The 14,658-nt window shown below is 35.0% G+C and overlaps 1 protein-coding gene across 1 annotated transcript; it reads right to left on the reverse strand.

Annotated features, from left to right (window-relative positions):
- Positions 1 to 4,126: 4,126 nt before the first annotated feature.
- Positions 4,127 to 5,541, reverse strand: LOC136275867 (uncharacterized). The gene is made up of 2 exons (XM_066085988.1): positions 4,474 to 5,541; positions 4,127 to 4,300 (listed from the first exon to the last, which is right to left on the reverse strand). Exons 1-2 carry the CDS (start codon positions 5,539 to 5,541, stop codon positions 4,127 to 4,129), a joined length of 1,242 nt encoding a protein of 413 aa, XP_065942060.1.
- Between the last annotated feature and the right edge of the window lie 9,117 nt (positions 5,542 to 14,658).

Raw genomic sequence — 14,658 nt, forward strand, 5'->3', positions numbered from 1 at the left:
GTCAGCGACCTTTTTATACATTAAACTTTTACTTTATTTCTATGAAAAACTGTCAAAACCACTTTAGTTTGATTTGAAAGTTTATGAAAAAGATTTAAATATACAATATGTATAAACACCTATAAATTGACAAAAACGCAATCATCCACGAATTTTTTGGACAATTCTCGTATGTGCCTTGACATGCGTTTCCTTTTTCTTAATCGTGTATGCTTATTTATGCAGTGTATATGTCAAGCATTTGACTATGTTTTTGGGGTATTTAGGGTCTTCCGTCTTCATCGGAAGACCCTACTATTATTCTATTGTTTCTTTTTCACTTTTCTTATTATTCTTTTTATTCTTTTTTTGTCTTACAAATTTTGTGCAGGCGATTTCTCGAAGATGGCTCATTCGATTTTCTTCAAATTTTGAGGGTTGATGTGTCGGTATCTGAAGTTTGTACCGCCGTTTCAATTTTTTGATAATCACTTCCGGTCGGAAGTTATCGTCCGTTTATAAAAAACGAATAAAGATATAGGGCTGAAATTTTCAGTGAAGATAGTCTTCCACTTAACCTGTTGCAACATGGTCATAAAATCGTCCGCCTTCACTTCCGGTCGTCACCGGAAGGAAAGATATAAAATCGGTTTTTTCAACTTTTTATTTATATATATTTTTCTAACGGGTTGATAGAGACTCTTTTACTGATTAAGAATATGTAAAAAAAAATTAAAATCGATTGATGCGTTCCCGAGATATTAAGCATCAAATTCCTGAAGCGAGAGTCCGATTAACTCAGTCGTTACAGTGGTGGACATGTGCCCAGGCGACCTGGGTTCAAGCCCTGGGTGCCGACATTTTTTTTCCCTAATTTTTTTGGCGTTAATTAACAATTTAGTCTTAAAAGTGAAGGATTTAATCTCATTTACTCAAAAATCGGACGGAAGACCCACTCGTTGCTCGCAACGAGAACGATCTAGTTTTTTTTCATTTTTGTCTGTTACATTTTACGCATTTGTATTTAAATGCAACTGGTGTGCGGCTAACGAGAAATTAGAAAAAAAAACTTTCAATGAAAGCAGTCGGGGATAACATAAACTATTATCGCGATGAGATTGTAACTTATTTCCAGCAGTGCGTTTCATATATGTCTGTGATTGCTATTCAAGATGAAAATTCTTAGGAATTTCGCTAATGTTGATATAAAAATATAAGAATATCATGCATTCCCTCGATTTTCTTCCTAATAAATTCCAAATTCGAATAAGTGTATTTTTGTGTAGACTTATGCTGGAAATTAAAAAAAAGTAAGAAAAATTGGTGTGTTTTGCTAAAAGGCTGTAAGTTAATATAGAAAATGCTATTTTATAATTTGTTCGATGGTTGGTAAATAATTATCAGATTATATGGGGAGTAAAAGAATAAACAGATTTTTACACTTCACCGCAGATGATCTTTTCTGATCTCTGACATGGTAGTATATTAAACACGTTTATAAGTAACTATTGTGTAAATAGAGAAGTTCAACATAATGTGTTACATTTTGTTTTTGTTAAGGCAAATAAAATGCTACCCAATTAATAAGATGATAGTTTTGCCGAACAATGTAGCTCTACGAGAAAAATTTGGGTTGACTTGCCGGAAAACTCAAGTTTCATTTATCTATTGCTTGTTTTAAATGAAAGTAATTCTGAATATAAATAACAATTGAATGAGCCTACTAGGGATATATATTTATGCTCCGGCATCGAGTCGCTCTGTGAAGCTGTCGTGCCGAGGTATCACATGACAATTCTAATTCAAAGGAGCAAAACAAATTACCAAATGTCATGTATTTATATTGTAATCGATACTTTTTTTTGTCATGAACTTAATGCAAGACATATAATTTACAACGACAAATAATTATGTATAAAGCGTTCCGTTTCATCATTTAACATTTGCACGCAGCTTGTGATAAAAATTCCTATGGATTCCAATGCACGGAAACTTGTGGACATTGTCGGAACGATAGCCAGTGTTTCCATATCAACGGTTCATGTCTGAATGGATGCGATGACGGTTATCAGTGGAGTGGATGTAAAACAAGTGAGTTCAAGGTTAAAATGATGTACAGTAGTTAATATGTAAAACAAAATAAAACATAAGTCTAAGTCAAAACGGATATTGGTACTCTAAATCAATTGTAAAACGTATTTAAAATTAAAAAAGAAATAGTGAAATGTCAATATTTGAAAGGGTGTTTACGAGGATGGTATGGTAGGGACTGCACCGAGAAGTGTGGACATTGTCTTGACGAAAACCAATGTTTTCATATTAATGGAACATGTATTTCTGAATGTCAACCTGGTTATGAAGGGCACCTTTGCAAATCAAGTGAGTTAATGTTAAATGCACATTCAAGAACACATTGAAGTTTCTTAAGAATCTTGCTAATATTCATAATACGTTCATAAACATCATTAAACATTGCATGTGTTCCGTCTGTTTTTTAAATATCATAGGTTACAAAATTTTCAAAATGTATTCTTAGTGAAGTTCTGACATGTTGCATTATTTTTAAACTGTTTTTTTTTAAATTCAAGAAAAAATAAATAAATGTGTCTAAAACCTTTATGATTTAAGCATATGGTTTGATAAGTCAAAAACTTAGTTTTGGTGAAATATGACTTGTTCGTTTTGTTTTGTTGGTGTTATGATGATTTGTTTTGTGTCTTTCAAACTTTGATTCGTTGTTGCTGGTGTTTTTGTATGGGAGGAACTATGAGGCATTAAAGTTGAACAGCATTTCAACCCTAATTTCCCCGTAGAGCTACAGACTATGAGCTAGTCGATATATCTTAGGAACGTGGTTTTGATCAATCAAGCGTTGGCAGTCGTGATCCTTTTTTAAACTTTCCTGGATTTAATTGATTATCTTAAATCCATTTCATAATTTGAGCTTTGGGATGATTGAGTTCATAAGCCAAAAACATCTAATGAAGCTTGTTTCAAATATACGATAAGATCGTTTTCTTCTTCCCAATATGGGGTATTCCAGTACTGGACGCACAAGAGTTGTAAATGCCTGGCTTCGGATGCTCTTCGGGCAATTTCTGAGGTTCCTTCTGAGAAATCCAACTGACCGTGTGGCATTGGCCGAAGTTGCGTTGATGTGTTCACGCCAAGATATGTTCTCGCTGATGGTGACTCCGAGGTATTTACCACTTGGGACTTATTCAAGGATGTGGCCATGTAGATGATATGAAGCCTTGATGGGATGGCGTTTCCTTGAAATGTGGATGGTTGTACATTTCTGGGGGTGGAAAGCCATCTGCCAATCCCTCTCCCACTTCTCGAGTGCCGATAAGTCCTGCTGGAGTTGGACCGTATCGCTGGTTGAACAAATCGTTCTGTAGACGAGACAGTTATCCGCAAAAAGCTTTACGTTGGACTGGACAACTTCAGGGAGATCGTTGATATAGGCCAGGAATAATAGGGGTGCCATTACTGTGCCTTGGGGAACCCCTGAGTTGACGTATACGATGTTAGAGGACAATCCTTAAACCCAGCACTCTCTGTTTTCTGTCAGTAAGGAAGCTCTCAATCCATTGTAGAGTGCAGCCTCGGATTCCATCGATGTGGTACCTTGTCGAAGGCTTTGGCAAAGTCAAGCAGTATGACGTCAATCTGGTTGCCGTTCGACAGGTTACTGGCCAGGTCTTGAACTGTGGCTATAAGCTGGGTTTCACATGATCGCTTACTACGGAATCCGAATGGTGTGAGGATGTAGTTCCTTTCAAAGTGGTCCATGATGTTGGAATGGAGGATATGTTCCAGCATTTTGGAACAGATCGACGTAAGAGATACGGGGCGATAGTTGGCTGCCGTACTCTTGTTGCCTTTCCTGAAAATTGGGACGACGTGGGCTATCATCTGGTACTTGGCCACCGTTTAATGACATCTGAAAGAAGAAGGTTAAAGCTGATGTGATCTATACTGCTAGTTCCTTCAGGAACCTGGCACCTGGTCCTGTCTCCTTGTGTGGACGACACGTGGACTGATGACTATGTTGTCTATTGTAGGGAATGGACTGTGACCCTTGTATGGGGTTTGGCTAATGTCCTCTGTAGTAAATACGGGTTTAAGCTGTTCGTTTAGGATGTTAGCCTTGGATTGTGGGTCGCTGGTTATAAGTCCATCTGAGTTCCGTAATGGTGCCCCGCTTCTTACACTTTATAAATGACCAGAACTTCTTAGGGATTTCTGAGGCACTAGGAGTTATGATGTCATCGATGTATTGTTGGTAGGCACGACGAATGGTTCGCTGGCATTCTGACTTAAGAGACAAGTATCTACGTTGGTCTCACTTGTTCTTTGTTGCCTTGAATGCACGGTGTTTTCTGCGCGTCAGTCGCCTGCTATTTGTGTCAATCCAAGGATTTGTTGTTCTGGATCTGGTACTCTTGGGAAAGGGGGGGGGGGGGCATGTTTGTTGATGATTTCTAGTACAGTGTCTCTGAAGAGCTCCCAGTGGATGTTGACAGATGTAAAAGGCCTGGCGATGAAATCTTGTACAAAGTTGGACACTTCTTGGAGCAACAATGTAATGTCTACCTTGTTCCATGAATATATTTCCTTACGGACTGGTTTGCTTATAAGTGGTTGTATTAATGAGTCTTTTAGCACTGCTTCGTGGTCGCCTACTCCTTGGATTACTTTGCAGCGTTGTACAAGAAAAAGGTTGTTTGTGAAGAACAGGTCAAGTATCTTGTCTCCCCGTGTGGGTGTGTTCACAAGCTGTTGTACTCCACAGTCACCAGGTATGTTGGTGTACTCTGCTGACATTTTGCTTGGGTAGAGATAAGAGTTGATTGACATTGTGGTCCAGTCTATATCTGGGAGGTTGAAGTCGCCAGTTAACCAAAAGTAAGATTTTGGATTATCTGATCGGACCTTGCTTATCTCTGCTTCAGCCATGCGTGCGTTGTCTTCGCAGGTGGTGTTTGGCGGTCGGTAGTATGCTCCAATGATAATGGACTTCCGTCTGGTTGGCTGAAGTCTAACACATAGGAGCTCATGGTCTTTGCTGGTGAATATTGGCCTGCACACCAAGTCGTTCTTGACTACTATGAGTAACCCACCATAAGAGTCCGCTCTATTGCGTCGGAATATGTTTAATGTTGAGGGTAACAGCTCAGCTGAGAAGATGTTGTTGTTCAGCCAAGTCTTTGTACCAACTATGATGTCTGGTTCTGAGTTCTCGACAAGTACCTCGGTCTCCAGGACTTTGTTCTTGTTACTCTGAAAATTAAGGGATATCAATCTCAAAATCTTCCGCTTTTGTGCCTTTGGAGGCGCTGGATCCTTAATTGGAGACGATGTGGCGAACGGGCTTCCTATAGAGGAGCACGGGCTGCATGGGGCCTCTGGGTTGGTAGTAGAGAGGCTACTGTATGAGCTGTCTTCTACTGAGATGGAGTTATAGATCTTGCGTCTGTTAGGGGTGGTACAGGCACTGCAGGTCCACACTGTAGATGTATTTGCAAGATGGAAATACTCAGGGGTGGTCACGAACATGCATGAAGTGCGATGCCATATGTCGCACTTGTCGCAAGCAACACCACGCTGACCGGTTTTAACTGCCTTGGTGCATATACCGCAAGGATATTTTACAGGGCCAGGGTTGAGCTCCACCTGTCCACCGATGAGGAGTAATAATTTAATAAGGCACTTTGGTTTTACGTATATGTGAATATTGCATTGAGAGGTAAGAGGGAAGGCTCTTGAGAGCCACACGTATATACTGATGTGAGGTTTTATGTTGGTATTTTATGTCTTCCTCATAGGATCATGAATCGTGGAATGAAATATGGCAGGTATGAAACATGTGAAAAAAAGAGATAAGCAAAGATTTTTGAAGGTTCATAGTTACGAGACGTAAATACTACTCATGCAGTTCGAATTTCCTCTGTCCAGATTGAAAGTCGCCATAAAGTGCTGTATGGGTGGATACGCCAGCAAATCCGTTTTGATCATGAATCCATATAATGGCCTGCTAACTCTTCTTGATTACTAGTGATGTTTAAAGTTTATGTGGGTAGGTTTACACAAGAAATTAACCAAAAGATCGTATCACAGAAATTTTGTGTATTCACCATGGAATCTCGATCCCGTTCATTTAAAACAAAAACTTGGTGACTAACCTTTGTAATTTTGTGGTTATTTATAGTCATCTTCTGTGGATGACAACTTTTACTTTCAGATTTAAAATTTTAAATATCAACAGTTCCATTCTGTGTTACATTTGCACATATCTATTATACGCATGTTTCAATTAACACAGGATAAACATCTGCCATTCAGTGAACTGAATGTTAACTGAATGGTCTGGAAAGGTGACTGAATGGCATAGCTATGCCATTCAGTCACCTTTCATTTACCGATCAGTCACATTTCAGTTAATTGAATGGCAGAGATTCATCCTGTGTAAGGTTTTTTTTTTTACTTAAAACACTTGAATCCTTGTAAGTCGACATGGTTTCAGTTTAGTTAAGACATATGTTCAACATTGGCAATGCAGATTTTTTTTTTCAGAATTCATATTACTAAGCAGTGATGTAAGAGGGATGTTTTACTTCGTTATCACTGCATGTTGCCTCTCACTTGTCTACATAGTATCAATACTTGTATATCTCATAAAGAAACGGTAAGCGACTACAGTAATTATTAAACCATACACTTCCAAGCTAGCACACAATATATTGAATAAACTTTTCTTCATCGTTTATTTTCTATGTTAGTTCAACATTTATTTCATATTAGATTCCTTATTTTTCGCGAGTTCTTAATTCCGCTATTCAACTGGTTTGTTTTGAATTGCGAGAATATAAAACTGCGAATGACGAATTGACAGCGTAGTTTCATTTAATTGACATATACCTGAAAAACAAAAACAATATATCTCTCAGTTTTATGGTCACTACAGAATTATTCAAATAGTAAAATTCTTTTGTTATTTCTTGTTTTTGATTGTGTTTTCTTTCAGAATAGTGAAAAGAGGAGAGTTTACCATCTCATATAATGTTCCAGTATCAAGACGTGACAATCCACATGATGCCTCTATCTACGAAATTCAATCTAGTGGATACGAAGAACTCAGAGAAGAAGGCGAAAATCAAACATATGAAACCATTCTATAAACTAGAGGTACTGTGAGCAAGCTCACAATTGATAACCCCCGCTAAGATAAAAATCATAATGCGTGTATTTTTCCAATTATAGAAAATATTTGATGAATCTATTTCACCGTCTATTTCTTTAAATAACAACTGCTCTATTTTTTTTAAAACTGTTGGTCATAAGCAATATTTGTGTGAAGTAAGAACATTCAATGCTTCTCTATAAGAAAGATAATGACCAGACACGAATTTTGCACTTTTTCTGCCAGTTACCTTGACGTTGCCCAAATGACCTTGGGTCAAGGTCATGACACACCCTTTAGTCCTAAGCAATATTTGTGTTAAGTTAGAACATTCAATGCTTCTCCATAAGAAAGATAATGACCGGACACGAATTTTGCACTATTTTTGCGTATGGTATAATGATAATATTCTATTTACTGATTGACAACAATATGGATAGAGTTTTTATATTGTACACGAAACGCTTTATTAATCTGTTTTTGTCATGAAACAATGAATATTTTAATTAAAGCGGTTTTATGATCATATTTCAAAATGCGTAGGGTAAAATTACACCAATAATCCTGTTCATATATGTCACAATTTACGTCCATGTTGACTTTCCATGTCCATACATTTTGTGCTACGTTTATAATGTTACTAATTTATTGCCAGAGTTGCTTTCCATAGTTTAAAGTTCACTCAACTGGTTTTACTGGGCGGGTTCTAATCCCGTGTATTTAGTATTTGGGCGTAGCAATTGGGAAAGTGGACGTTTTTCAACCAGCTCCCTCATTTCATTCTTCATGTAACCTTTAAGTATTACTGATCAGAGTCCAACTATTCTGGGTAAGTTTGTTTTTATTTTAATGAAACGGATTCAATGCCGTATTTATTCCTAAAATGACCAGATAACCTTGTTTTATATTTACCGTTAGTAATTTAGAAGTATTTTGAGTAAAGTGTGATAACGAGTATTTGCTCATATAAAAACTATTCAGTATAAAGTAAAAGTATATGTATTGTTGTAATGTGAACATATATTGTATGTATTTCAGAGTAAGGCGCGTAGTAGTTACCGTAAAATAAATGTATTTATGTAGTACACAAGTATATGAAAGTGAAGTACGTGTACGAGTCTAGTGATTGTGTAAAGTAAAGTATATGTAGTGAAGTAGTAAAGTTATGTAGAGCAAAATGTGCAAATATAAGTGTAAATACAGGAAAATGTATTCAATAAAGCAATGTGCAGTAAAATGCAAGTATGAGTAAAATAATGTTATCTGTGTATTTATCATGTCATTTGTATTTCAGATCTTTTTTTGTACCTTTTATTTGAAGTCTATGGACAAGTTGGAAATCAATTTGTGAAATATTACCTGAATAAAAGCCTAGTAAACTTAATAAGAGTTATTATTTTGAATTCGCAAAGCCACTCGGCGACAATAAAATGTTTACAAAGCAATACACACTGACATATTTTCAAAGGAGGCCAATGCGTGGTTTCAGAGATGATACATGTATGTTTAGTTTAAATAAAAAAATAAAGTTATTTTGAAAAAAGCAGACTGAACTTTTAACAAATACAGCGTGTAAAAAATAACAAACACCGTATACTGGCAGACGCAAGTCTTACACAAACACTTTTTAACCCAATGAATAAACGCCTAAAGTGATGAATTTAAAGTCACTCCTCCAAATAACATGCTAAAAGAAAACTGATAAAAAACAAACTTTGCTCTTTTATATCACAAGATCAACATCGTTGTTTGTGACAATATACCGGCAATGTGGAACGTTAACACACAAACGTAACGTAGGGAATAACAAACTAATGTTTTATATCAAATATGTTTTGTGGGTGAACAATATTACGGAAAGAAATGTTTGAACTTCCTGGTTATACATTATATATAATTTATCTTAATTAAGTGAGAATTGGCTTTTTTTCTTTTCTTCTTATTTAACTCTTTGTATCTGGCGAAGTCCTTCCAAAAAAAAAATAAACACTGTGTCATATATTTAATTCAATTCACTTCCTGGTTGGTAACTAGTTCACATATTAAGCTAACTGTGACAAAGTGCAAACATGCGACATGACAATGAGTTTCTCTTTAACCCATTCCTTTTTGAATATTCATTTTCTGATTTTTTGTTTTGTTTTGGGTATAAAAATGTGGTATATAAATGACGAAAATAATTGAAATATTTAAAATGTATTTTTCACCTACATGTATTAAACTGATCATAGATAGATAGATAGATAGATAGATAGATAGATAGATAGATAGAATTGTGCTAACGTCTCTTTGAAAGCTCATTAGATAGTTTTAAAATACAGTTTAAATGGTGTTCCATGTCTTGTGATAACCTCTTCCACAATTTAATCATTAACGTTTGCTGCCTCCATATATATATATTAAAAATTCACCCTATATATCTGTATATTTATACAACTTGCATTGGTGCCTTTTTATTACATGTAGTTGTTGGTGTGTTTACAACTAGCAATGTACTTTTTTGCGTCTTTTTTGCAATCCAGGACAGTACAATTTAGATTCAAGGGTATGTTCCACTTATGCAAGAAAAATATTTACATTAAAATTTCTGGATACTTGTGATTTTTTTTGAAATTGCAATTTCTTAAGAATATATTATAAATATACGAAAATTGTATTTCAGTTTTTTTTTCTTCTTTAAAGAGACCCGACCCTCTTTACATGGGCCAAAAATTGAACATGGAAATTTTCATAGAAAATGCACTTTGACCAGACATTCCCTATAATTAAAAAAATAAAAGTATATTCCAGACATTTTCAGTTTTGTTTACTTGAAAACGTTTTAGATTTTATAATTTGACATAACTAAAACTATGAAATAATAAATATGATAAGTTATACCCCAAAAATGTATGTTACCCAAGGAAAATGGAGCATAATTGTTGATAAAATATGGTAATTAAACCAAACATAAACAGGTTTCTTGAATTAAATTTTCTTATAAAAATATTTGTACAATTTCATTTCATATTATTGTTCCAAATGGAGGCATTAAGAATACGGGTTAGTGTGCACATAAGAAAAAAATATTGTTAATTACATAGGGTGCACATAAGAAAAAAATATTGTTAATTACATCCTAACCCCTATTATCGGTTGAAGCATTTTATAGTACCAAAATAAGCAATATTTGCAGCAAAACCTTAATTCCATTTTCTTGGCATCTCATAGACCCCTGGACAAAAATTCATGTTTTGAAACATTTGTGCTTATCAACAAGGCACCCCAATTCTTATTTATAAAGGTGATTGGCTAATAGAAAATTGTGTGATGAATTTTTAGAACCATGTTAAATTTGGAGAGATAAACGTAATTGTTAACACAAAATTTGCATAACACCCTGAAGTATATAAAAAAATTTCCGAACCCTTATTGAGCATCTACATGTTAAAGTTATAATCCAATAGATGACTTGTTAATAGCGAAAATTGTACGAAAGGTTTTCGAAAGCACGTGCTTTGTTAAAAAAAGTCAAAATTTGCAACTATTGACCCAAATAAATTATTCAAAACCTTTTTACACATCAATAGGACATTTCTAATCACATCCCTAGAGCTGATTTTGTTAATGCATACAACATGTTCACGTAATGGGAAACAGGAGTCCTGGCAATACAAAACCAAAAAACGTTGGATTTGAAATGGTTCAAATGGGGAGGGGCTGTGATTTTTTTTTATTTCCTGGCAAAACATTTCACTAGTACTCATACTCATTTTTTATTCATTTATACATTATTCCCTTTTTATGGAGATAATGAAGATACATACATGTTATAAATTCTCAGAAAACATCAAATAAAACAAAAATGTGAAAGAAAAGAACAACAGACTAACAAAAACTTATATTTACATTCTACTGTGTTTTTCCATTACATTCCGTGATGTTTAAATGCCTCTAAATGCAACACCTATTCACTGCGTAAGAATTTACGAGTAATTCACAGAAGTAGTTCTCAAACAATTTTTTCTATGTTTTAGGTTAAAAAATGCATTTCATGAATGTTGTCGAAACATCATGTTTTATAATTATTCAACAAAAAAATTGACTTTATTGTTAAAAGCAGTATTTCAAGAGTTATTTATCATGGATTATTTTTTCATGCTCGTCGATCTTATCTCATAAGTCTATGTGAAAACCAGTTTTAACCGGTTTTACAAAACAGCTGTTCTTGCTGTTACTTATTCACTCCCTCCAATTCAATTTCAATTTGTATTATTCAATATTCAATATTCAATTTGTCTGCTCACCTGACGGCAGTTATTGACACGACGACGTCAAAAATAAATCATTCAATGCTATAATATACATAAAATATACAAAACAAAAAAAAACTCTAAGTATACCAGTTTTTCTTTTTTTGTTTTTAGTATGAAAACAGGGAGAAAAAAAAGAAGTTTGATAAATAATGAACCCAGTTAAATGTTTCACAGCTAAAACTGTTAAATTTGTATAGTTTCTGCGAAAATACTAAATAGTGTTGCTTATGCAGGATGCTGCACCAATGTGGTAACAATTTAAAAGCAGGGAGTATGTGTCCGATAAATGTGTGTTGATGTATACAATGAATGGGGTGGTATCTTTAAGTAGTTTAACTGCAATATAGCTTTTTGGCTCAGTGCATTTAATGTTAATTATTTTTAAACATGAAATGTGAAAGCATGCATTATTTGTGATCGGTTTTGCCACTTCCTGTGGTCGAGAGAACCTTTACATTTATAAATCAAACAGTTTTTGTTGATACTTAGTTAATACTTAATTTAAAATTGCGAACTGTGACGTGTGTTTTCAGACAAAATAACAAAACGAGGACTTGTGTTATTGTTACACAATCTTAAAACCAGTTTATACATCTTACACAAAGACACATCATTCAACTTCGTACAAGATCTGGTTAATTTTTGATTCACTAAATAGAAGGCATACATTTAAAACTGTGATGGAATGTACTTGGACAATCCATTACTCCATGAACTCTAATAGTTTAAATATGGAGTTGTATTATTATTCAGACAGAAAGATTATTTTCCATAATTATGAACATTCAACAATTCTAAATGCCAATGTAAGTGGTACTTGTGTATGCCAGAAAAGTAAAAGCATGAAGATGATATGAAATTACCTAAGACATTAATGAAAGTAAATTGCTATTGCCATCTCAAGAATTTCGCAGTTTCCTCCATTTTGTAGTTTTTGCTGACCGAACGGTGTTTCATTTATTTTTCGCTGCAGTTGTTTTTTATACCCAGTTTGGCGGAGTAACGTTTATTGAAACTTGTTATTACATATCTAGAGGTCATGTTATTTGCATTGGTTTATACATCTGTTTGATAAATATATCATAGAAGCGGGGAAAAAAATCGATCCTTTTTATTGCCATCTAATATTTCAATTGGTTTATCAGGTAATCTAAATGAAAAGCATTGGGAAACACTTGTCTTAAATCAATATCATACTCTTCCAGAAAAAAAAAACGGCGGTCAATTTGGCGTAAATTGTTAATTTAATTGACTTGCATGCGTTTTCAATGAAAACTGAAATAATGCAAAATAAAAATTAAAGATCTAGTCATATCCTTTGGTTTTGAACTGAGTTGTACATTTTTGCGGCTTTAAAGTGAATCTCATTAAAAGGATTTTTAAGAAGGGGTGGGGGGATTGCACTTTGAAACAGTCTTCTACCTGAAAATCCTTTCCATCACGATCGATTATGTGGGTTTAAAATGATTTAAATGCTTTAGTGTTGCACAAATTCAGGATCAAAAAAGGAGCCTTCAAGTTATAAAAGTATGTCTAAAAACAAGTGTGGATTAATTTTTGAAAAAGTAAATATATTCTTTAGATATTGAATAAAGCGTTAGAGTAAAAGAATGCCTAACCACCATCATTTTTATCCAGATTAGGGATACATTAGTTCTCTTCGTTACTTGTGGACCATAGGGCTACTACAGTGGCTCTCTATATCACTCTGTTATGGGATGTCCTTTGCCTCATTTCAGGTTTTCCCAATGTTTTCTAGTCTTGTTCTTTTCAAGCTGTGTCGTGGTCTCCCTTGTTTTCTCTTGCTATGTGGATTCAAGTCTAGTGCCTCTCTCTGGTGATGTTGTTTTGAGGCTTTCTCCATGTGTGGCTAATCCATTGCCATGCTCTCTTCTTGATCTGAAGTGATGTTGGTTCATGGCTGGTACGCTCCTGTAGTTGTTCATTGGATATTTTTCTTGGCCATGCCACTTTACATATGTGTCGAAGGTGTTTGTTGGTAAAAACCTGGATTTCTTGGTGTAGTCCTGTTGTTAGTCTCCAGGTTTCACATCCGTACAGTAGAACCGACTTGACATTGGTGTTAAATATCCTGATCTTTGTACTCTCGCTTAGCGTGGTAAAACTCCACACGGGTTTGAGCATTGCAAAGGCTTGTCGGGCTTTGCTTATTCTGGCTTTAATACCTTCATGTGAGCCACCTGTTTTGCTTATAATGGACCTCTTGAGAAGTCTCTATCTTTTCCAGTTCTTCCCCCTCGATTGTGATTGGTCCACCGTGTCTTGTCTTAATTTTATAACTTTTGTTTTCTTGCTGTTAATATTGAGTCCTATCTTCTTTCCAATTTTACTTAATTTGTTTTTCTTTTCTCTGATGTCTTTTTTTTTTGGTGGGACAGCAGTGCAAAGTCGTCAGCAAAGTCTAGGTCTTCTAATCTTCTGACCAATGTATCCACCTTGGCTTGTAAAATACCTTCTTTGTGATCTAGTCTATCACTATCACATGTAAGAGGGTGGGCAAGAGTAAGCAGCCTTGTTTCACTCCAGTTTGTACTTCTGAGAAATCAGAGAGGGGTGTGTTAATGCATTACTTGCAGTAATAATTCTTCATGTAGGGTCTTGATGATATGCACTATCTGAGATGGCATTCGATAGTGTCCCAGTAGTTGTCACATTCAATATGTGTTGACACTTTCAAATGCATTTTCCAAATCAATAAAATTTAAAATTAAAATTTTTTACAGTGATGACTATTCGACAGATTGTTCCACAATTATTCTTAGAGTTGCTATTTGGTCAGTCCAGCTTCTGTTGGATCTAAGGTCTGCCTGTTTATCCCGCTCAACTTTATCTACTGCGTCTTTCATTTTGTTTAATATGACTCCACGGAGGATCTTACTAGCTACTGGTAGTAAGGTAATGCCTCTCCAATTTTTACAGCAGCTTAAGTCTCCCCTTTAAGGCAGTTTCAAAAGCAGCCCTTGTTCCATTCTCTTGGTATTCTTTCAGCTTCCCAGATTTTATTTAATACTTTTTATAAGTATTCACTTATATCTTCTCCTCTATGTTTAAGCGCCTCAGGTGGTATACCACCAATTGCTGCCTCTTTACCTTTCTTCAATGATTTTAAGATTTTCTTGATTTTATGTATCTTTATATTTTCAACCTTGATGTTAAGATCTTACCCTGGTAGTAACT

The sequence above is a fragment of the Magallana gigas genome, chromosome 1 (genome assembly GCF_963853765.1).
Source record: "Magallana gigas chromosome 1, xbMagGiga1.1, whole genome shotgun sequence".
NCBI lineage: Eukaryota > Metazoa > Mollusca > Bivalvia > Ostreida > Ostreidae > Magallana > Magallana gigas.

What these genes read in the sequence shown, in the direction of transcription:
- LOC136275867 (XM_066085988.1), bottom strand. Translation starts at nt 5,541, where the DNA reads ATGTTCGTGACCACCCCTGAGTATTTCCATCTTGCAAATACATCTACA. An exon ending in GGGAGCTCTTCAGAGACACT is followed by an intron (nt 4,301 to 4,473) that starts GTACTAGAAATC and finishes TTGTCTCTTAAG; the next exon opens with TCAGAATGCCAGCGAACCAT.